This window comes from Podarcis cretensis, assembly GCF_951804945.1.
Source record: "Podarcis cretensis genome assembly, chromosome: 5".
Classification (NCBI taxonomy): Eukaryota; Metazoa; Chordata; class Lepidosauria; order Squamata; family Lacertidae; genus Podarcis; species Podarcis cretensis.
Window position 1 is genome coordinate 45,238,511 of NC_137174.1, and position 25,640 is coordinate 45,264,150.

Here is a 25,640-nt window from a genome sequence, read left to right on the forward strand (position 1 = left end):
GCAACCACTTCGATGTCTTTTTAGAGCCAGTTGAAGACCTTTCCCAAGGACTTCTAACCTCTGAAAAGACTGTTTCATTTTTAGTGTTTTCACAGAAGTTTAATTATGTATTTGTTTTATGCTGTAAGTTGCTCTGGAATTATACTGTTATAAATTTAATAAGAATTGTTAAAGATACAGAAGAGCAAAGCTTTGCTGAGGAAGAATCAGTGTTTCCTCATCAACCACTATGAATCATTTCTGTTAGTAAATAACCCAGTAGATGTGGATAATCAGTACAATAAAACTCTCATCACTCTCAACTATTGTAAATGCAGGCTATGGCTCACGGGAACTAAAGAGTCCAACAACTTCTGGAGAGCCACACATTCACTAAACCCAAACAGGGCGGTGGCTCCCCTTCTGTGGAAGGCTTTTCCCAGAGAGGCTCATCTGGCATTACATGTCTTTAGAAACCAGGCAAAAGCATTCCTCTTTACCCAAGCCTTTGGCTATTAAATAATCTATGGCCTCTTAAAGCGGGGTTGGGGTTGGGGGTAGGCGCTGTTATTATTATTGTTTTATTATTACGCAGTCTATTCTTATGGTTTTTATTATTGTAATCCATAAAATGTGTTCTTAATGTTGCTCACCATTCTGGGATCTTTTAATAAAGGGTAGTATATAAATTGAATAAAACAAACAACAACAACAGGAAACAGAGGATAAGACTAAGGGACAGCAAAATCTCTATTGGTATTGGCACCATTCATCTTATTCATATACCTCTCTGGTATACCTCACCAAGAAGGATCAAACTGACCACCAAGGCTTCAGCACTACTCTCATTAAATTCCCTGCTGATGCTTCAGTTGTCACTGGAACCAGATGCAGGGACTCCCATAAGCACACATACCAGCAAAAGTGAAAACTCACCTCTGTAAGCAGAATTGCTAGCATATCTTGTCTTTGAAAACGTATAGCAAGATGAACAAGTGTGTATCCCACATCAAAAGCGGAAGGGCGATTTAACAAGCGTACTTCATCTGCAGAAAGCTGTCGTGCAATATCTCCTCCTGACGACTTGTATGCTTCAATAGCAGCTAAGTCACCTTCTACAACCCCTAGAGACATGGAACATGGGTCATAAAGTTAAAATTTCTAATATTACTTAAGATAATGACAGTTCATTCTTAATCCAGTTACCATTTATTGTACCATTTCCTTACCATACATTGAGATCCTAAGTTGGGGAAGGGCCTTGAATTTGGTTGCCATCAGTGGAGCTCTGTGCCTTGCCAGTCACACTAACTGATAATGTATGCTCGCAGCAGTACATAGTATTTTTGCCACAGTTCACATGAAGGTAGAAACCTATACAGTACATGTCCATGGAGGAGAGTATGCAGAGCAAGTCCATGCAACCTTTTGTCTACAGCATGGTAGTTCAAGAGAAGGGATGAATCAATTGCTTATATTCACAGGGCCTCTGTGGAAGGACTTCAAACATTACTAATGAGATTTGGTTCTCACTTATAGCCCCATCTAATTATACTATAAAAAAAATCACATAAATGGAGCCCTTCTAAAATGACCTTAGGGCTGCTTGGCAAAATTCTCTCATTGGGTACCAGATCAAATGTGCCAGAGTTCCAGTGACAGATCTGCCAAAGACACATTACAGAAGTTAGACAGGATGCAGCTTGAACATGGTTGGCTTCAATATGAAGCTACAGAACTCGCTGAAGTCTTCCCTGTGGCTGTATACAAACTACTACATTATTATTTTTATCCTCCAAGAAATTCAGGGCGGCATACAAGGTGCTCCTCCCCACTTCATTTTTCTTCACAACAGCCCTATGAGGTAGGCTAAGTCAAGAATTTGTGATTTGTCTAAAATCACCCTCTGAGCTCCATGGCTGAGTAGGGATTTGAATGTACTTCTCCTCAGTCCTGGTCTTGACACTAACCACTATAAGACATTGGCTCTCAAGGTGAATGAGGAAAGTGCTATCATATTGGACACAAGTGGGGAGAGATATGGATCATTTGTTTTAGCAAGTCCAGTCAGTTCATATAAACTTAATAACATCACTTTGAGTAGGACACGCCTTTGTTTCAGGAAGGGTGTTACCTGAGCAATTCACCATAAGCTAGCCAAAAATCACACAAAATAACTACTCCGTCAATGCCATAAGCTGAATACAAAACATTACAAGCCATCTGAAGGAGGGGCTATGATGGCTCAACCGGACTAAGTTCCCATGCAAGGGCAAATTGCAATAACTAAGAGGTACCATTTAATAACCACTTCAAAAGTGCTAAGTGGATGCCTGCCATGGATAACTTCATTAATGTGGGGTCTTGACTGAATATGGATGTACCAGAATAAAGCAAACAAAGGAAGTGTAATCAGGAGTGCAATGCCACCCCTGAAGAGCGGGTGCATTTGGTACATTGTATTTAGGATACTTAATTTTAAACAGCTGAATTCATTTTATATGCTTTCCTCATCTTCCCAAAATGGACTTCCAGGAACAAGGAAGTCCTGGTACAGAAAAAAGGGGATCTTATTGTTCTGAAGAATGCAGTATCCACCAACACCATCATGGCAAACTGGAAGGGAAATAAGTTTGTGAGAGTCTTGGCAATAGACAGGATGTGCAAGTATGTACTGAACTGCCCTTCAGAGAAAATGAGATAATATCTTTGGTAGGATCCCTCTCCTTCTGGATGAAAGAGATGACAGAACGCAAAAGGAAGCTCCTGGAACTTACTATGTTTAGACCAGGCATAGGCAAACTCCGGCCTTCCTGATGTTTGGGACTACAATTCCCATCATCCCTAGCTAAAAGGACCAGTGATCAGGAATGATGGGAATTGCAGTCCCAAACATCTGGAGGGCCGGAGTGTGTCTATGCCTGGTTTAGACAATCTTATTTTGACTCAATAAGCCCCAAAGGGGAACAAAACCTGTGCTCATAGTCCCCTTTCTCCTCCACACACTGTGGTAAACTGGGAAGTGTTTAATTAACCTTCCTTTTCAGTTAGATCCAAACCAGGAAACTATGGTTACTAGGTTTAGAACAAGCTAGGATATTAAACCAACTGCAAATAATGGTTTAAAATCCTGCCTTGTTTCAGTGCTGGAAAACATAGGGACTTCGGATTAATTCCAGGGGAATTTCTGGCTTATTACCACACACCAAGAAAGTAGAAATGGGAGATAATCCAAACTATACCACAGAAAGAAGTGGTGTTCATTCTCTGGGAAATTACTACATACCCTAGGAAATAACTATATACTCAATCTTTTTGAATCTTAGGAAGATTAACTAGGGAAGTGAAACAATACTCTTTACAGTAAGAGAAGTGGCAGCATACAACCTATTTTCCATATTGAAGCCATCTAAGCTATTCCAAGCATGTTTAGCTTTATAATCTCTGTTCCAGAGAAATTGCTTCTGAAGACTATAAAATAGGAACTTGATTTTTTTAAAAAAATCCCCAACCTCTTTGGTTTCCAGCCAGCAAAGAAAAGCTATACAGTAAAAGCACTGTGTAAAATTCAATCCTACACTTTTATGTTAACATTTCATAGCCTAAAGTAAAAGTGATCAAACTTGCAGCATTCAGATTTTTACACTGCATTGTATAAAACAGTATCTTTCTGCAGGTATTTATCAAGCTATATCCTTTACTTAGCACATAGACCTCTGCTTAAGAGAAATCAACAAATTCATATGATGGTAATAATGAGGAAAGTGTCCCTAACCCTAGAATGGGGAATCTCTGGCCCATGGGCCAAATTTAACCTGCTAGGCCTCCCCATTTCCCCCTCAAGGCTATTTTCCCAAAACCACACACACCTGTCATCAGATGTGATGTCAGATGTGAAGCAGATGTAAATGTAGCTGCAGAAAGCATGACTGAAATGTATTTCATGTTCTAAGCCTACATAATGATACTCTACTTTTGTAGAATGGGCACTTCATTTTATACCAAGAAAGCCACAATAGTGCACTATCAGTAGGTTGCAATTGTCACAAATTATATTCAAAGTTTTTCTTTTTAATTTGTTTGCATGTCAGTTCTTAGAAACAACGATTTTGTGGCATTCTGTACCATAGCCTCCTTTACTCACCAGGCCAAAAGGGAGAAAGACTCTCTGGGCACAAACATTGGATCCAAGGTACAAAGAAATGCCAGCACAACTGGTTATTCCTCCCTCCCAGCTTAGTAAGTACCGGAGACTTTGTAGGGGCTATAAGGACCCCCCTTCTTACCCTTAAGTGCCCCTTGCTCCTCCCCATGGGCCTGTCTATCATGGGGGCCAGGACACACAGGTGCATAAGGGCTGGACTGTGCCTAAAAACCAAAAAGGAATCTGAATTTAGTATTTTTGTACACACATTTACTCAAGAACAACTAACATATTCAAGAGATTTATAACCCACCTTTTGAGAAAAGTCCTCAATGGGGCTTACAAAACCAGTTATGCCTGCACCTGGGAGTGGAGCAGAGCTGGGGCTTGAAAGATGGAGGCCAATGCTTAAGAGGATTACAGCAGGCCACAAGTTTATTGCTCATAGCTTTCAAATAATATTGGCACTGAATGAAAGGGAATCCCAATATTACTGAAAGCTTATGTGCAGACATGTGCTAAACATGCCCAGCCCATCAGTTAGGGAACCGGGTAACTAGCTAACAGCATAAGTCACTCCTTCTGCCACTGTCACCATTCTGCCAGGTATGGCTGGTGTGTCAGCTCTCAATTAAAGTTGGCCCCTGAGTCCTCACCTCCAAGGACCTTTAGGGCAGCCAGGCCAAAACAAAGAGCACAGCCCCACTTCCTCCTCTGACTATGGTCCCTGCCTAACGTCCAAGCACTAGAGTGAGCTCTGAGAGCCTGAGAGGACAAAATAAAATTGGTCTTTAAAAAAAAAAGCCAACAGAGAGGAGGTTGATGGAGCATGAGATGGAGAGGATACCTGACTGATTCTCAGACCAGGCAATGCAAGCATGGGATAGGGGAGAAGTAAGTGATTCCATCTGCACACCTCATTCCCCACTTTTGGTACCTCTCCCAGCCTGGGTATTGCTGAGCAATATATAGCAGAAGCACTGGGAAGAGTGATGGGATATGAGTGCTGCCAACTGTTGGACATCCAGCCTACAGATCTATGAAAGGATATAAATACCTTTGTTTGTTGCTTAGATTGCTACTGTTTGTGGAAGCCAAATGGTGGGTCCTCCTCAGTGAGAGTGAGATTGCCAGTGAGAGTGAGAAATGCCAGATGCATTTTGTGCCTAAAGATTCTCCATTTGCGAGCACCTCAAAAAGTCTGGGTGCCATTTTTTGTGCCTGGCTGACACTCAAGGATTACTGAAATGTATGTGCTTTGAATCCTTGAAGTATATGTTATGGATAGACAATATGCTAAGGAATTTAACAATAAAGAGTACGTAGGGTGGTTTTGAAAACTGAAGTTTGGTACTAATATGTTTACTGTAAACACCAAATTGAACATGTATTAACAATTTCTGTTAAAAATTTGATATTAACAATGTGTCACTTATGTGAATTGTGTATTAGTGCATGCTTATCAAAATAATAAATAAAAAGTGTTGCCGTCCTGCCCCCAAATGGCAACAAGACACCTACATCTATGAAACTAAGAAGATTATCCACAAATTCTTTTACAGATCTAGGATGCCACATCCTTAAATATCAGATTATTTAGATCAAAAAATGTAATATTAAGATAACAATTACATCATAATATACATGATGTTATGATATACAGCCTAAGATTACCACTTGATAAAATTTCTGACACCATTAAGAGAGATGACTGGTCTGAAGGCTATGATCTGAGAAGTATTTTGGGGGGTGGGATTATAAACACTTATAAACACTTTCTGCAGGCAAGCATATTTCTCAAAAGTATCAGTAAAATGCTTTTAATGAAAGCTGCATTCCCAGACAGACAATTCTAAGAGAAAATGTGGTTTCTGGATTCTCTTACACATACATACTCTGCCAAATAATCTCTTTTCACCTTTCTTCCCCATAGCAGATGAAAGGAACAGTTGTCAAACGCTTCCATTACAGATTTCACTGCTGAAGACAAGCAATATAAGAGGAGACCAAAGCAGGACAAATATTGGGGATTATGATCAGAATACAGTATTTTTGTTCAAAAGAATCTGATCCAAGCCAGAATTGTATGTTACACACACAGATGTGAATAACTAGAAAAGCTGTTTAAAGTATAAAGAAGTAATGTGGAAGAAGCCACTCAACCCTTTTCCCCATCTAGGATTTCCAACTTCCAGTTTTTCTTACCCACCGCTGCATCTCTTGTTCAAAGTAGGCCACATACATATGTAACATGTGGTATGGAGACCTCATACCACCAAAATTGCACATTAATTGATGTCCTGACATGCCTAGACAACCTGTAACCCACATCCACCAAGTAGATCTGGTAGTTTGCTTGGAACTTGATAGTCTCCTCCTGGTTTTGTTGCTTGGCTACACAAAACGGAAGCTTATTAAGTACCCGTCAGGTTTCAAAAAAATGTCCGGCTGTGTTCAACTTGGCAAGCCACACATTGTGCAGGCTTAGGTTAGGATACCCAGTCTGGAAATTCACAGCCAACCACAAAGCTGAAACATTAAGAATGTTGATCAGACATTTCAATCTTTTATCATGTGTTAGCAGCAGGAAATTTTTGGTTTGGCCAATCTAAAAGTTATACCAAAGTAAAGGAAATTAACCATTTGGAAATGTTGCACACAAGCAAAGTTAACAAGAACAGTGGTTGAATAGCTCTGATCAATTCATCAAATAATAAGAATCCAAATGAACTTGAAACAGAGAATTTAAGTCACCTTCCTCCAGAAAACACTACCACATTCTATCAGCCTCAGGCAAATATCTTGTTTATCTAGGATACATATCAGCTCCTTTGTAGTTTGCTCAACTCTACTGTTCATGCCATCCTGGTGATGCAAGTAGATAAGGTAGGAGAGTTGAGGAAGAGGACTGATTACCTAGACTGGAATACAAATTTCAAAAAATAATTGAGGGCCCTTTCATGCAATTATCACAATGTAAGTGGGCTTACTTAGGAAAAAGGCACATGCTTCATTCACAGGGCACCTATCCTTATTTCATATCTGCAGAATAGGAACATATCCCAGGGAATCATGTATGGTGTGCCACTAGTAGTGATATGAAGTGATAATATTCTCTCCAAAAGATTATTTTTGAGAATTTAACATCACTAGCCACTAAAGCCTGAGAGTTTTGATTTGACTGCTCTGTATTGCTTTTAAAAATGTACATTTTCCCCATAAGGCCATCAAGATAAAAGAGCTCTCTAATACCCTCAAGCCTAAAAGAAAACTCTGGAGAGAATACAAAACTGATGCTTTAGATTTTTAAAATCAGAACAATAGTGATTAAAAAGGGAAAGATTATAATTCAGTATTTTCTTCCACAGCTTTTTACAGAAGCAACCTGCAAAATTCAGTAGTCATAGGGCAGCACCCTCTCACAAGATATGGAGAGCCTTTAACAGTAAATTTTAACTGTGCCCCTGCTGCTGTCCAGTGAGCATGGCAATCAAGGCTAAAAGGTACACAGATTCACTACTAAATTTTCATTAAAGCTGAGGCTTCTGATTGGCTGAGTCTGCTTTCTCTACCCTCTGCGGGTAACAAGAGGCCATGTCAGCCAAAAGGCTATTGCCTCATTGCCTAGAGTGTGTGACACAGCATGGTTTTTTCACTCCATCTATCATGATGGGCAAGATAGTGAAGCAGTAGACTTCAAAGCTAGGAACAGCCAGAAGGACTGCAGCAGCAGCCAGACCATCTGGAGACAAGGTAACAGACTGTATTTTTAAGGGTGGTGATGTGATTTTTGGCCAGCAGGAGCAGCCAACTCCATGCTCTCAACATTTGACTGGTAAAATGGCTTGGGGGGGGGCAGACTTCTCTTCTATGTTGGGCTTGGCACAAATGCAGAAGTCAAAGCAGCAGGTTGACAGGCCAAGAAACAGAGCAGCAGATGTATAAAAAAATCAATATAGTCTCTACAGCTTTCTTCAAGATGCTGCCTGCCAGAAGTACATTAGGAGGGATTTTGTGTCATCTTCAGCTGGCAGGAGAGCACCAATAGATACATGCTGCCCACATCCACCTGAACTTCCATATTATAGCAAGGACTAATTTAGGTACTAATTTGGAGTATTTTTATCTTCTGTTGGACTCCTGGGCCACACTGGGGGTTCTGTTGGCGTATCATCCACCCTGCTACCTTTCTGAACTGATGAAGATGGTCTCATATTTGGTTCTGGAGATTCCCAAGGATGTTTGGTGCTGAGACTATCTTGCAGGGGCTTTACCCCTCAGCAACTGTGGGGTACCTTTAACAACAATTCACCCCAGAGGCTGTTTCTGGGGGCTTTTCCAGCTGATATGACAGGCATTCCTACTGAAGCCCTAGCTGTTCTCTGGAATAAGGAGATGACTCATTCAACTGATGCAACCAGTCTCTTCCTTTAGGTACAGCCTATGCAACTCCTTGTTACACACCTGAGCACAATGAAACAAGCTGAAAGACAGCTGGTACACAAGTGGAAGGAAATTCAAGATGAATCCAACTGAACACAAGTGAGAGCCTACTTTGTTGCAGTAATGGATGTGAACAAACTTTTTCCTCCTATAGCTGAATCCTCTCAATGTTATCTAGATTTCCCAAACAGTGCAGGGCCTTTTTGAAAACTGGCCTAGGAGATGTGGTTAATCCTCAGGAACCCACTATCACGTTTGCAGGACACTCTGAATGTAAAGTTTCTCGCATCCATCATGACTTAAACTTTACAATTAATGCTATGTCAGTAGTAGAGGTGTTCAGAGTTCCATCTGGTCCAGCCTGCTTGGATGGATTTCAGTTACTGAAACATGAGGACATGGACAATGCTTGGTCATGACTCATGCCCAGAATAACACTTGTGTATTTGACCCTTGCCAGTCATGGCTTATTAAATCTAGCAGGAAATGTATGGTTGGCTGGGTCCAAGCAGTTAGAAGACAGAAGGCTCAAGTGTAACCCTCTCCATGACTTTCAATACCATCACTCTTGTATTCTTCTAATTAGGCTCACCCACCTAGGCATAAGAGGGATTTTCCATTTCTACTGAGAGGACCAATTCCATAAGTTGGTACTGCAGAAATACTGCTCAATGCCTTCACAATTGTGCTTCCTGGAGCCCCCGTGCTGTTTAACATCTACACAAAACCACTGAGAAAAGAGGTTGAGCAATCTGGGCTGAGGTGTGACCAGTATGCAATAATCAGAAGCAGGTGAGGCTGTGGATGCCCTGAATCAGAACATTAGCATGGTAACTGATTGGATTAACAAACTGAGACTCAATCCTGATAAGGTGGAAGCACTATTGGTAGATGATTTGTCCATCCAGGTCAGGGCAGCCCAACTTTTCATACCAGATGGGCCCCAAGAGTAGTTCAACATGGAACCCTTAGACGGCACACTGCCTCGTCATACAGGGGCAGGAAGGCTAAAATTTGATGCCTCCCCCACAGCCCTTGTGCTGCCTTCTCACAGCGGGCTAAGTAAGGCACTGGGCTTTGGGAAGGAGGCATGAGGCTCTGAAAGAGTACAAGAGCCCTCCCTTCTCCTTCCCAAAGCTAGAAAAGTGTAGACTAGGCTTTGGAAAGGAGATGGTAGAACCCTAGGATCCTGTTAGAGCCTTCTCACCTCCTCCCCCAAACTTTGGAAACTCCCCCAGCTTTGGAAAGACAGCATGAGATGAGGATGGGGGGGGTTTCAAATGTTGCCAAGGGGTCCCAAAAAGGTATTGAGGGCCACATGTGAAGGGCAAACAGTCTGATCTGAAAAGGGTTCCCGACGCCTGAAAAAACTTAGTAAATTCACAGCTTAGGGATACTTCTGGATGCAAAATTATCATAAGAGGTTCAAGAGGTCTGTGTGGCAAGTACCTTTCACCAGTTTTAGCCAATATATAAAGTATGGCTATACCTTGGCCAGAGCTGTTTACATTCAGGTAACCACACCTTCAGACTACTGCAGTGAGTTGCACATGTGGCTGCCTTTTTAAAGAGTGACTCAGAAACTGCAATTTGTTTAAAATAGAGCCACAAGGCTATGAACTAGGTACTTAACCTGCCGCACTGCCTCCCTGTCCTTTTCCAGGCCTAATGTGAATTACCAGCTTTAGCCTACAAAGGCCGAAACATTGAGATCCTGTTTGGATCCAGGTAAAGTGAAGCAGGTGGCTACAAAAGTGAGGGGCTTCTCAGCTGTGGCACACCGGTATTGGTATAGTCTCCTCAGGCACCTTTTTATGGTCTTTTTGGCCCCAAGTGAGTGCCTTTTTATTTACTCAGGCCTTCTAAACCTGTATTTTAAAATAAACTACAGGTCTACATAATCAGTGCTATTTTTCTAGAAAAAAGATGCTGGAACTCACCACAAAGACCTACCTTTGTCTCTGTATAATGGCAATGGTGTCCACATAAGAGGTGCCGGAACTGAATTCTGGTGAGTTCCAGCAGAAAAAAGTCCTCCTTTTGTTGTTTTCTTGCTGTTAAATAAAGCTTATGCTCTGGCTCTTTTAGTGTTGCTTTAAACTGAGCTGCAAACTTGGTATATACCTTTTCTGCACCACAGGAACCTAGTATGTCAGAGGCTAGTAAATGCCTTAAGGTATCGGCCACACATGGGAAATATAAACATACATTTGCTATTATGATAGACCACAATCATGTTTTCCACATTAGAAAAACAAAAGCCAAAAATTGTGCAGAATCTATTCCTCTCATATGGTACCTTACAAAAGGCATCCCACAGGAAGCAACTTGTCGCATACTAATTAAATGCTAGAGTGACTGACATCAAATTTCTAAAAATAAATCATGGGAAACAGCATCTTGAAACCACTATAACAAAATTGTAAAAAGGCAAACTTAAAAATCAACGGAGTCTCCTTTTCAGGACATGCTGCAATGCAAGATGCAAAACTGCAAAGATAATTAATGAGCTATTTGCATTTGGGCCAAAACAAGACCCATGTATTCAAAGACAAGTATAATTCATTGTTTTTAAATCTTTAAATAAGCACTATAAATAGTATGCCTTTTATTTTACGGGCAGCAAAAAATGGAACCTTCTTTTCCTGGTCAACTATTTGCCATATCTAACTGAATACTATTTGCAAGTCTAGCATTTCACTATTATATACACACATTACATGCATTTGCCACAGTGTTCTGACATGTCAGTATTACCATCCTAAGCAATAGATCCATCAGGTATTCAATATTAGACACCCATGTCTTAAGTTCCCAGTCTCTCAAACACCAGCTAAACATCTTTGTAGCATTTAATAAATCCAAGCAAGGGTATTCTTGTTGTTAAATGAAGAAGGGAATGTTCTATCCATGACAATTTTCTTTAAAAAATAAATCCATCAGAAATCTTTGTCTTTGTGTATAGTACCGTAAGGGAGAAAGATGGCAATGAACATTATTTTTAACATGGGTGTTTGAGAATTTTGGATAGCAGTATGCTACATTGAGTTCTGTCTTGTACAAACAAGAAAAAATCCATCTTCCACAAAGGAGGGAAGACACTTCCTGGCAGTGCTTTGTATACCCCCCTTCGTCCATAAAAAGTTGGAAGGTTATTTGAAAGAATACAGGGTATTTTTCAGCAGTCAGTAGTGAGCAAATTAAGTTCACAAATTCTTACTTTCTTCTACAAAAATACACCAAGCTCAGTAGCCTGCCATAGTCTGGCAGGCCACTTGTTTTTACACCGGCCACGGAAAGGAAGGACAGTGTGTGTCATTCCTCCTCTGCCACCCAACTCACCCACCTGCACGGAATTCCATGTACTTGCTTTCATGAAATTCCTTGCTGATTAAGGCTACCACAGAGCCATACAAGGCAGAATTCATATTTGAAGGCAATCTGCTTATCTCATAATTTTTGATTAAGATAGTATGTATCTCAACATTCAGAGGTCCTACTGAATGCCTCCACCTAATGAAATGCAATAAGTAGCTACAGAAGTGGGGGTCTTTGGGGGCAGGTGAACACCTCCTCTGTGCAATGCCTTCTCCACAGAGGCTCACTTGGCATCTAATCTTGGGGGGTTGTTTTATTACTAGGCAAAAATATTGGGGGGGGGGTCATAGTTTTAAACTGAATTTATTCTTTCCAATCAGAGTGGATTTTTTGTTGTTGTCTTTGCACTTTTTTTGCTTCTGAATTTTAAATTTGTTTTATTTATTTTTTGTTAGGCGCTACCCTGAAAACTCTGTTATAGATACTGAAAAAAAAACTATAATAAATATTGGATCAGACTGGCATAGCTGAATTTTATACCTATTTACACATTTTCTGCCCTGCTAACCCTTTTGTGTGAACTGTCTATGTAACTTGTCTTACCTACTCCAATCCCTCCTCAAAATCCACTTTTGAATGCTTTGATACAACCTTCCCCAAACTGATGTCTGAACTACAACTCCCATCAGCCCCTGATGTGTCCAAAAACGTCTAAAGGGTACCAGGTCAGGGAAGGCTGTTCCACTAGAACTAAGCCTGTAACCAAGCCTAAGTATAACTGAAACAATCTCATATTCTTTTACCCCAGCCACCACTTCCCTCATGTTCATCTGTTTCCCTTGTATTAGGTTTTATATATTGTAAGCTCGTTGGGACAGGAACATGCCCTCTTCTATTCTAATGCACCATGAAACTAATTGCACTGTATTATTATCATCATTATTATTAAATATACAGCACAGTTCTACCCTTATACTTTGAAAATACTTTCAATATTTTCCAAAATATCTGCTTGTAGGGGGAAATCCACATAGCAGAACACTAGACATATCCCGATAGCATTATAGATTTGATACACTAGAGATAATTAATCAAACTGTAATTTATAATATGCCAAAACGACAATATTTGTTACTACAATCAGTATTTCCAAGGTCAGAACTACATTGTGTTATTTTTAACTGATTGCCTCACACTTGTGTAAGATCTATACTGTTTACAAACACTCGTGAACTGCAGCTGCTGATTCTAAGGCACAGCTTGTCACTGTAAGTAGGGTAAAAAAAAATTAACACATGGCTAAGTAATTTTATGCATTAGTGTTCATATGTAAGAACTGTTCTTAAAGGCATTTAGAATCTTTATTTTTAAAACTGAAGTGCAACTCTGATTTTACGCTTGTGTCAATGGTATTTATTTGGCTAGCATTTAAGTAGGATTTTCCTATGTTTCAACACCTTACAAAAATAAGTTCACATATTGTGTTGTTAAAATATGGAAATTCAACATTTGTATAGTGATTTTAAGTGTTTAAAGAGCTTCATATGCATGCTTGTTATAAACATTGTGTGAAGCTTGCCAAAATAATTGTTTTACATTTTAACCAATATACACCACTCATCTTCCCTTGTAAATGAAATATGACTGACACAGAACTTACCAACACAAGCATTAAGAAACAGCCAGTCAGTCTTCTTCATTCTGTTTTTTATTTGCTTTAGTTTTTTGAAGTCAACTTCAAGTTCTTCTTTGTTGCCAACGGCTCCAGCCAGCTCAATTCTCTGAAAGTCCATTTTCATTTCAGATTCCCGTTTGGTTGTAGGAGGTGATCTTCTTTGGCTATTGCCACTACTACAGCTGCCCCTCCATCGAGTTCTGTCTTGCTCATTTATTATTGAGGAAGCTTCGTCTGTTTCTGCCAATTCTATTGCTTCAATGTTGTTGGGTCTTGGATGATCACACACAACACACTTTCTGGCTTTAGCCCAGTTTTCATACGTACAGACAGAACAGGTCCAGTGCTGTGTCCTCATGTTTAGTTTATTTCTATCATTGTACTCCTCACAAGGATCCACAGAGAAAGGAGCTGGTCTTGAACCAGACCCTGAAGACTGAGGGGATTCTGTGGGACTCCTGGTCCTACGCTGAGACAAGCACTGTGTGCATCGTATTGCACGAGGCCAGTTCAAGTATGTGCACATGTGGCATGACCACTTATTTGCACTTTCCATACTGTAGGATGATTTAACTCTTGGTCTTGCACTGGAATCTGGACATATCAAAGGACTGCTGCCTCCTTCAATACTTGCAGGATCCCAATCTCTACCGACATCACTTGAACCACTTTTGAAAGGATCTTCTGTTATAATAGTTCCACTAGGTCTTTGAGCACGGCACATGGTACACTTGATCGCAGATGGCCAGTTTTCGTATGTACAATACTCACAAGCCCATTTTATTCCACGTTCTGTCATCCTGCACTCCTTGAAGTAAATGATTTCAGGCAGAAAGCTTTGGAAAAAAAGAATAAGAATACATCTATTAGAACACATAAATTATGGACTATCCATAGTTATGAAAATATATATACCATATATATATACCAAAAGAGTAACTAAACACAGTTCATTCACAATGCTTGATCATGGATTAGGATTACATGAAGAAGTCAGGAAAAGGCTCAGTTTCATTCATCGCCTTTTTCCCGCCTTCACATGCAGAGAGAAAAGATTTATGTTTCTTTGAAAGTAAAAGCCTTCAGTTTTCTGTTACAGTTGAACCGAGGAAACTGTGGTTAGTTCAAACAAATCAGGATCAAATTGAAGCTTCAAATTCTGGTTTGTTCAGAATAAACCAGAATAAATAAACCACAGAAAGTGAGAGCCAGAGGTTCATTTGCATAATCATGCTTAGCATTGTGTCTGAACAGTACTTTCATATCACATCACACTTGACTGAGTATTGCTTTACTCAATAGTGTAAAGAAAATATTATAACAACTGCTAATCGGTCATTAGCTGCCTTACTTATTTTATACCTCATACAGTACAGAATTGATAAACACAAATGGATCAGTGACAGATCATTAAGCATCCTCAGGAATGACCTGGAAGATACATTGAGAGCTAATTTCTGCTAATGTATTGTACTTAAAGTTCAATATATGTGCCCAGCACCTGATATCAGGAATACAGTATAACTAAATGTACTGACTAAAATCTCTATCATTTTATTTAACAGAAAAAATATGAATAAAATACTCTTTAGGATGTTCCTAAATCCTACTTTAAGAAGCTGAAGATGGAATACATCAGTTTACTAACTACTCAGATTTGTTACTTTAGAAATCAGAATATCCCTAAACCTTTCCCCCCCTTTTTTAAGTTCAACACTCATTCAAGAGGCAACAGCGTTGTAAGAGAATTATGTTACATCAACGTTGTAACATTCAGTCACTTTAAAACCAGTTAATCCCGGTTTTGCTTTACAAGGGTCCTCCAGGTTTTGGAATCACTAATTCATCACACAATACAAAGGACTCAGGTAGGAGTTGAAAGATAATGTATGACCATTCTTTTTTCAGATGACCATATGGTTTTAAACAAAAATTGTTCTATTTACTTTTTCTATACTGAAGAGTCTATTTCGTCTCCATACTGCCTTTTCAGTGGCAAGGATGATGGACAGCACTAAGTACACAGCTTTTCCTGTGAACAATACAAATTATTGTTAAAATCTTACTACAACATACAGGAAATAGTACTTACTATATCAGTCACATTTGTCATGTCTAGAGTAAATTTTTGAGTAACTTTAAATGAAACTGCAGCAGAACTATCTATGGATCTGCTGCTTTATCATTCAAACACAAGTCTGATAAACTCCAGCTTCATAGAGAACTGGCTCAGCTGTAACCTACTTATGACTACATCAGTTTCAAAATACTTGAAGCATTTCCTCAAGCATTAGCAATGCTTCAAAACAGAATAAACTTCATATATGAAAGCTGCTTCCTTGTAGGCAGTTATTCAAAACCTACATGTCAATATGTATGATTATACCTCACAAAGTATATATATGCAATAGCAAACCAAGCATGGGACATGCGATTCAACCAAACAAACCCACACATGATCAATTCCAATAAAGGATTCATTCCATTTCCTATATTCAAGTGACTTTTATTTCCAGTAGAATGGCCCTGGAATTATTAATGAACCAAGATCCAAAGGACCAAGCAGGATCCATGCAGTTACTTCAGGTCCACCCAAGCAACAAACATTTGTAACTTTTTTCATTTTTTGAAAAGCAGATCCCCATTTCGTATCACAAGCTACATTTGAAAGTCCCCTCACTTTCAAGAGTGGCTTACTATGGTTCTTCACTTTCAGATAACCTCAAGTCACAAACCTGTTTCGTTACCCAGTAATTTGGATACATATCTACGCTCTCATGCATGTTTCTTTCAGGAAACAACCAACTTTGGCTTCCACCATTAATTAGCTAATCAGAAATGTGCGGCAGAGAGGCAAAAGATCATGTTGTAGGCTACTGGATTTGAACTGCTCCTAGCAATGGATCACAGCAAAAAACACCTCCTATCTAAGCCTCACAGTGCCCACTACAGAATGGGTACCAATAAAATCCCATTTCCTCATTTGTGTGGGGGGGGACAACAAAATTAATTACACTTACATATATGCAGTATTCTAGTTTGTTTCCTCCCAGTGTAGCAAAGGGAGGAGTGGGACAGGTGAAATTTGAGCAGCATACACCAGCATTCCCAATAACCCCCAGTTTGCTCAATTGTGCTGAGCTATTATAAACCATTTACGGTAATCTTTATATGATATTGGAGAGCAGATTTTTACAAGGAATCACTACAGCAGCTCCTTGTACACTTGCTTTGGCCCAGTTCAGATTTTCTGGTACTCCCTGCAGAGTGCCAACTATTATTTGTTTGTTCAGACCTTTGGTTTTAAAACGAATAAATGATTTGATACTTAAGCTGTAATCAAGAACCAGCCTCAGGAACATACACTGTGCCCCATTCCCAGGTACAGAATTTTTCTTCTTTTTATCAATATAATTGCTGGTTTGGCATTACATCTGCACTTTGGCCAATGAAAACCAGGTTTGCCATCTCAAGCTAGAACCTATATACTAATTTCAAATCTGTTTCTGGATTATGCTCCCAATTTGCAAAACCATTGTTTCCAGGCAGGCCGCTCATCTGCTCCAGCCTCAAGAGAATAAATACCACAATGAATGGAATATTTTCAGATGCTGGCTCTTGAAATGATAATCAAAATAACACAATTTTAACTGCTAGCTTAGTACTTAAAGCATGAGTTTCAGGTGCTATTTTGGACCAAACATGTATTTTATTTATTGAATTTATATTCTATCCTTCCTCCCAAAGGAGCTCTTGTCATGTATCACAAAGAATTGCTAGTACTGCTACTTCAGCATAAAGGAGAGGTGTTAATTATAGAATTTAAATTATGATTTGTTTTATTTTACACTCATATGAGAAAGACCCTATCATTCCACCTTCCAGAAATGTTCACGCAGTTCTTCTTTTCCAGTAGATATCAGAAACTGGCAGACATTGTTGGAAACCTAGCATGTCATGTTGTGACTAGCTGCACGTGTCGATTTGTATTGATTTGTTTTACTAACTGAAGGAGTAGTGTAGAGGAGGAAGAATTTGCTTTGTAGTATTCACAGTAGGAAAGCCTTTCATACAGACTTAACAGGGCTGCCTTCAGATGTCTTCTAAGGTTATATAGTTGCTCATCTTCTTGACATCTGATGAGAGGGTGTTCCACAGGGTGGGAGCAACTACTAAGAAAGCCCTCTGCCTGGTTCCCTGTAACTTCACTTCTTGCAGTGAGGGAACCATCAGAAGGCCCTCAGAGCTGGACCTCGGTGTCTGGGCTGAATGATGGGAGTGGAGACACTTTTTCAGGTATACTAGATGCACAAGCAAAAGCTTTATACTTTATGTACAAAAACTGGGTTAAATTTCTTTTTTAAATGACAGCCCTACCCCCCCCCGCCCCACACAGAGATTAAAAGGTGATGGATTGTTTAATTAGCCAAAGACCTGGGAGAAGAGGAATGTTTTTGCCTATCACCTAAAGATATGTAATGAAGATGCCAGGCAAGCCTCCCTGGGGAAATCATTCCACAATGGAGGAGTCACCATAAAAAAGGCCTGCTTTTGTGTTGCCACCCTCTGGGCCTCTTGTGGAGGAGGTACATGGAGAAATCTCCAGAGTGATGAAGGACTCTCCAGAACAGATTTAGGGTACTATAGAGGCTGCAAGGGGGGAGATAAATTCTTGAAAATTGCTTCCCTTCCTGTTCCACCTACAGGAAGTCTTACCTGTGAGTAGAACTAAAAAATATATATATGCGTAACAGTAACACATTTTTCATGTTAAGTCAACAAGCTATTAAAGCTTTCCTTGAAATTAGCCAGAGGCATACCTAGGAGTTGGTGAAACTGGCCTTCACCTGGGACACAGGCCCAGGGGGGACACAAAAATCATCTATCAGACTATGGATTGTATGACAAATATGTGTGTGGTGAAATGACGCCACTGTCCTGCCAAGATCAAGTGCAGGAGAAGCTTCTCATCCTTCTTGAACCATGAAGGCGACTGGGGGGGACCGGACCGATACAGCTCCTTGCCAAGGGCACAGGGGGCTTTACATACGCCCCTGAAATTAGCTGACGCAAACCAAATAGGAAAAAATATTTTCAAGAATGCCTACGTAAACCAACCTTCTGAAGTTCTTCCAAAGTTCTCGAATGTGGTAGATATGACATAAAGGGGTTTTTTTGGGGGGGGGGGTTAGTGGACAATGACAGATTAACAAATCTGTTTTAAAATTGCACGTGGTAACATACATTAGAGCCCCTGCCTTTGTAGTACTAGCAAGACATTAAGTACTGGGAGAAAGGGTACATGCTTGTACATCTCCAAGCATCCTCTTGAAATATATGTAGGGGAGGAATTACATTTAACTGTAGTAATGCCTACATTTCTAAAAAGAGACAAAGACTTAGCATAAACGTTGTAGCATGAACTTGTATAGTCATGTGTGTGTTTCCAGTCAGCTGACACCACAAAATAATAATCATGTGCTATTCTAATTACTGTATTGTTACATTATTTCACAATCAGGTCATTTTGTTTCTCTTAACAGTTTAACAACAATCAAGTGATACTTTTTAAAATACAAGTCCTCAAATCCTTTAGTTGTCTGTAGATAGCAGATGTCCATTTATCACTGTCTCCTAGCAACTAAGGTTAGGCTATTTAGACATTTATAACCCTTGTATGTTGATCAATTACTTGAACACTCATTTATTATAATACTATTCCTAGAATTTGTAGAAAACAAAGAGTCTAGCAATTTGGCACAATCAGCAGTAGTTTAATATATTTCTATTCTTATACTATCCTCAAATGGAAGATAATGATGCAGCATAAACCAAGATGGCTTGGCAGAGTCCTCTACACATTTGGCTAGTGCTGAAAATAAGCCATATAGAAATGTATCAAAATCTGTGCCAAATAAATTGGAAGTGCTACATAGAATGACCAACCAAAAAAGACAGAAAGAAATTTAAGAGGAGATAGTAGATTAAAGTATTTGTGCAGAAAAAGTAGTGGTTTTTTTCTTTAAAGTCATCTAAAAACACAGTACAGTGGTACCCTCTGGATATGCACACCTCCGGTTGCGTATCCTTCACGATGCGAATGTGGCAAACCGCCCCGTGCACATGCACAGAAGCACTCTACCACCCCGTGTGAATGTGCAGAAGCGGTCCCTCTGGTTGCAGAAACCTCAGGATCTGACCAGAGCTCCGGAACGGATCCCGTCCGCAACCGGAGGTACCACTGTAATGCTATTTGACACTATTAATCCAGTTAGGGTAAAATACCCAGCTTTCCCATAATTTCAGTACAAATTTCATACTGAAGGACCCTGATCAAGCCATATTATGAACTCTATATGGGATTTACATAAGTGACACCACCACAGAGTATGGCTTCTAAACCCCTTTATCAGCAATTACAGAAACTTAAGTGAAACTTCAGGAAGACCATATAATGCAAAAGAAGCTGAAGTTGAAAAAAATGTCAAGTTGTGCATACAGAAGCCCTTACATCTATTCAATAAATTCTTCAGATCATAGATCTTTTAAAGTAAGTATCGTTTGCTCAGTATCACACCACAACAAAGTGCTATATCAAATTAATCTATACTCAGTAGTAGGAAACTAGATCCAGCCAGTGAGCCAGATTTCCACATATCCTGGTGGGACAAGTTTGATAGGCTGCCCACCTGTCAACCCCTTGGTGTTACAACAACATCAGGTGACCCATTTTTGCCCCTGGAGATTTGAAAGCAAAGTGTATGGGCAAAAAAGCATGTGCAGTGCTTGTGGATGCTTGGGAAGCACTGCACAAGGGGTTTTGCAGGCAACTCAGATCAGCAGTGCCTGCAGAGTTCCTTTCTGCCAAGCCCATTTCATCGAAGCCTTTACCAGTCCCACATTGGATGTAACATATGATGCAAAGTGTAGGGCAGGTGGGAGTGGCTTTGCTGAAATGGACAGGCAGGCCAAACGTGGAGGGTACAGTGACTGACGGGCATAAATTAGGCCGACAGGCCAGAGGTTCTTCACCTTTGCTAGTTCAAAATTATCTACTTCTACCAATTACATTACTAGTTGACATAATACGGGTGTGGTGGTGTTAGGGGAGGGGTAGCACTTCTGGTGGGGGACACATCATGCTCCTTCTGGGATAGTTTGTTCACCTTCAGTCCCCACCCTGCAATTCTCAGGTTGTGTAAGCTTTCCACGCTGTAACCTTTCTAAGATTTCTAACCTACAGCTTATTCTAACATTAGTTGCTTCCTTTGCTAATATAAAAACAACTGTTTTTTTTTTGCTTCTATGCCTTCTAAGGGAACTGCAACACCACACTGACAAACATGTTGTATAAGTAGTTTTATTATTATTTTTCAAACGGTGACTTCGCCATTACTGCCTTGCCCCGGGAGCACTTTAAGTAACCTGAAACAATAGTATAAGGCTCAGGCTTAACCAAATTGGGGGGGGGGGGAATCCTCCCATCTTAATGGAACTGATTAGCAAGGGTAAGATTGGTTTAACATCTATTTTTCCTTTTAAAAAGTCTTTTTCAACATCCTAAGAAAAATGTTTTGTATAATTCAAAAGGTTACATACTGCAACACTGGATGGGCCTGTTAAACCACATTATTTCTATGCCTAATTTTCATTCTGCTGAACCAACAGAATAACTTTTTTATCCCTTCTTGGAGCATCAACCATTTGGATTTACTCATTGTTAAAACTTCATTTACAGTTTATGTCAACATCAACAAAAATTAACTTTATTTCCTAATAATATATGTAGTGAACTGTTTTAAAGAAACCTTTAGCTCATTAGAAACTATAGGCTATGAAATTTTTCAATACTGGTGATTACAATATGCTTACAAAAACAGACCAAAAGCTCAATCATGTCACAACATGTTAAAGTAAAATGTTGTAAATCCTAGAAAGAGTTCTGAATAGGCACATCTAAATGGGAAACCTTTTCACCCCAGTGGGCCTGATCTTTATCTCCCTGATCCTGGTGGGCCAAATCTGACAAATTGGCAGAGCCACCCACCTGTTAATTATTTGATGTAATTAGGGTTTGTTTCCAGGCACAATTCAAAGTGCTGGTTTTGACCTAGAAAACCCTATATGGCTTAGGTCCAGGCTATCTCAAAGACCGTATTCTCTCATAAGAACCTGCCCAAGCTGTGACATCATCAGGGTAGGGCATCATCTCAGTCCCACCACCCTCACAGGTACACTTGGTGGGAATGCAGGAGAGGGAGCCACTCTGGTGGCTGATGTCAGAGTTTGGAACTCATTTCCTAGAAAAGTTAGACTGACTCCCTCCTTATTGTCCTTTCACAGGCAGGTGAAGACGTTTTTATTCCCACAGGCCTTTTAAGAACTGGCTGTCTTTAAGGAAAGGGCTGGTGCTGTGATGTTATTGTTGTTATTATCTATATTTTTAATGTATCTTTTAATATGTTGTTGAAATTCTGCTAATGTTTAATTATTCTTTTTTATCTTTTAATTTGTTTCTATTTTATCTGTGCTTTTGTATTTTTATCTGTAGGCCGCCTTGACGGTCTGGGGAAAAGGAAGGAGGAGAAGGAGAAGGAGAAGATCTGCAGATCATCAGTACTTAAACACCCTTCAGGACTTGAAAATATCCCTGTGTGGTTCTGTGAAGAGCCCCCAAGTCTGCCTTTCTGCAGGGATTGGCAGAATTTGGTGTGCACTCAGTCCAGCAGGACTGGAACTCCCAGAATCCCTGATGATTGTCCATGCTATCTAGGGCTGATGAGAGTTGGAATCCAACAACATCTAGAGGGTCATAGGATTTCTCATCCCTAAACTAAAAATACATAGGTTGGCTAAAGATTAAGCCATCTGGTAGGTGTCAACCTTGCTGGTATACCACAGGCTTAATAAGGCTGCAATCCTAATTTATCCAGGAGTACACCCCACTGAATTCAATGGGGCTTGTTCTGAGTATACATGGCTTGGACTATTGGTTATTTCTGCTGTTTATCATTCTTTGTAGTTAAAGTAAAATACAAATTAAAGCAAAATTTTATGTGCTAAATAATATTTGAACAATAACGGGGTACTTTCTTTACAATCAAATCATAAATGCTAACTTTCTACACAGGAAATTTAGATTATAATACATTTAAAGAACCTCAGCTTTCTAGTTCTGATATGCATAAACTAAAAGTGGCTTTTGTAACTCAGCTACTAATTCCTACATGGCTTCAGTGGACTTCAGAACCATCTCTTATAAATTCACAAGTCAAATCACCTCCAAAAAGGCAGCAAACACACAAAAGGCAGCTATTCCTCAAGAATTAGTGGAAATAGCAGAAATAGAATCTGAAATGTTTTAAATCTACAGAAAACTGAGCAGGGAATGAAAACATCCTGTTATTCCGTGGAAAGTAACTTGTCTTCAGTGGCATGCCAGAAAACTTTGGATAGCTAGATAAATTTATGCCCTTGAAATCATAGCCAGCATATATGTAGCAGGAAGCATTACCAATTACAGTGCCACATCCCATGAGTTCTAGCAAAGGCATTCCTTGCTCATAAAAAAACAATGCAATTACAGAGCAACTTCACAGCCCTTGTTAAGAACAGCATCTAGACTATGTTTAGGGCACCCTGCTGTCACACACAGCCCTCAATGCTACTGCCTAAGACTATAAGGGGTTGCCCTATGTAATGCATCAACTGGAAATGGTATGTTCAGAATCTTTTTAGAATATCCAGGGGTGAAAGTACTCTCTCAAATCAGGAGAGGGGAGATCTGAGAAGGCAGCAGAAGAATCTGTACAGCTTTGAAGACTGTTTTTTTTTACAAAGCAACAGCACAGGGGAACTTGCTCTCAAATACAGAGAGGGTTATCTGCGGTACTCCAAAAAGCACTGTATGACCTCCAAAAATGCCTTGCTTGGCCATTAAGACAGCTGCTGCAATGTAGGAAGATTTTGTTCTAATTATCATTGTCCAGTACAATTTCTTACTATGACTGATGCAGTTCACAAAGTGTGATCATGCCAAAGATGCAGTCTCCTTGTGATAGTTGCTGGGAGGGGGGGGGACTGCTCAGCTAGAGTACAACTGCACAAAATCAAATCAATTTCACTCTAACAAGGATAAAGAATTTAACATCTGCACTGAAAAAATCCAGTATTTATGGCATGCCACTTTTGCAACAGAAACAGTAAGACACAGGTTACAGTCTATGAATAATGAGGAAGAGGAGGGGTGGAAAACAGGAGAGGTATGACCTCACTATAGTAAGATGTAGGTACTGCAGCACTAAATGTGGATAAGCAAGAACACAGAAATGTCTCTGCTGCATATGCCAAATTGTGGTTTTCTTAGCGCTTTGAAACAACAGCGTTGGATACACTGCACTAGGTGTTCAAAACCCAACATTTACCGCATCACATTCCCGTTTCCAAAAATAGAAGTGATGCTCTCCATGCAGACCACGGGGGGCCTGTCGGATAAGCCACACACATTAAGCAAAAACAAGAGTTGCAATATTTAGCAGTTCCCCCCCAAAAAACGGCTTCTGGGCACCGAGCAATTTAGTACACATTATGCACACGTTAATACTTCCAGCGGCATGAAAGCCAACTCCGAATAAACTGCCATAGGTGGCAGAACCTTATAGTAAACAACCCAGTGGCGACAGAAGCATCTCTCCCGGGCAGGTGCCTGGATGCTCCAAAACCCTCCCACCCTTTTTTCTTTTCTTGCGGCGGGGGGGGGGGATCCCTACATAGAGCAACAGACAAGCACTCCGTTGAGGTAACACAAGAGGGATCTCCCCCCCCCCACACACACACACTAAACACAGTGGTCAAAGTTTTAGCCCGTTTCTCCCCTGTTCTTCCAGCCCGAGCAAAAGGTTGGGGAGGCTCATAAACGAGGGGGGCGGTGAGCAAAGCAACATCGTTAAGTGGTGGTTTTTTTTGGGAGGGGGCGAGCAAACAGGGGGAGCTTCAAAGCCTCGTTAGGAGCGAGCGAAAGGCCTTAGGAATCCTTTGCCAACACTCGAGGGGGTGGGCCGGCCAACAAAGTGATATTGAAGCGGCGCGCGGTGGGGGGGGGGCTGGGGGGGGACGGGGGAGAGGTCGCGTAAGCCCCGAGGTACCTCCAGGGGTTGGGGGGGGGGAGGGGGAAGAGGAAGGGCTGTGAAGCTGAGGGAACTCCGGTTCGCCTCCCTTCTCCGAAGTGCAACTATAAACGCCGACCCCCCCCCCCCAAGTGAGAAACTGTCCCCTCGCCCTCATATACACCGGGGGAAAGAGGCGGCTCAGGGTGATGTAATTCCTCACATTAAGTACAAAAGTCCCCCCCCCAAAAAAAAAACCATTAAGAAATACTGTTTTTTTTCCCTCTCTGCCCCCACCCCGCCTCGTCGCTTCCCTCTCCCCCCCCCAGCCCCCCGTCTCCATACCTTCGCTGGGCAGCCTCCTGATCCCGCGACTGTCTCTCCTCAGCGGCTGCCGCCCATGCCCCTCACCCGCATCCCAGCCAGCCAGCCGCCCCTGCTCCGCACCGCTGGTTGCGGCCTCTCGCTCCCGTCTCCCCCCTCCCCCCTCGCCCGCTCAGGACATGGTTCCTTCCTGGTCTGGGTGGCTAAAAGGACGTCGCTCGTTGGGAGGACGCTACCACCCCGGCGGGGCTGAGGGGGAGGGAAGCCCAGGCAACGAGATCCCGCCACCCTCGAATCTACCCTGGGCTCGCCTAATGGCGGCGGCTGGAGTGGCCCAAAACAAAATAAACCCCCATACGGCAAAGAGACTGGAAGCTCGCACGTCAGCCCGCCCGGCCTGGGGCCCTGCCGCGTCCCCATTGGCCGCAAAGGCGCCGACAGCCGGCCAATGAGACGGCGCCTCTTTGGAGACGAGCGGGTGATGTCATCCCAGTCTTTGGGGCGCCTCATTGTGAGGATGCTGAGGGGGGGAGGGGGAGGGAGTATCTCCTTTCCTATCCGGGAATAAAATAGGAGGTGGGGGGTGGAAAGGAGAAACCCGCCCCTTGTGTGCACGCGCGGAAAATCCGAGAGGCCCACCTCGACCCTCCAC

The 25,640-nt window shown here is 41.1% G+C and overlaps 1 protein-coding gene across 1 annotated transcript in view; it reads right to left on the minus strand.

Annotated features, from left to right (window-relative positions):
* ZRANB1 (zinc finger RANBP2-type containing 1) overlaps positions 1–25,400 on the minus strand; it is a 41,608-nt gene extending 16,208 nt beyond the window's left edge. Inside the window, exons 1-4 of the mRNA XM_079976587.1 lie at positions 25,010–25,400; positions 15,506–15,591; positions 13,545–14,395; positions 916–1,103 (exon numbers count right to left, since the gene is read on the minus strand). Coding sequence (XP_079832713.1) covers positions 916–1,103; positions 13,545–14,358 — 1,002 coding nt within the window. The 5' untranslated portion in view covers positions 14,359–14,395; positions 15,506–15,591; positions 25,010–25,400. The remainder of the gene's footprint in view (positions 1–915; positions 1,104–13,544; positions 14,396–15,505; positions 15,592–25,009) is intronic.
* Between the last annotated feature and the right edge of the window lie 240 nt (positions 25,401–25,640).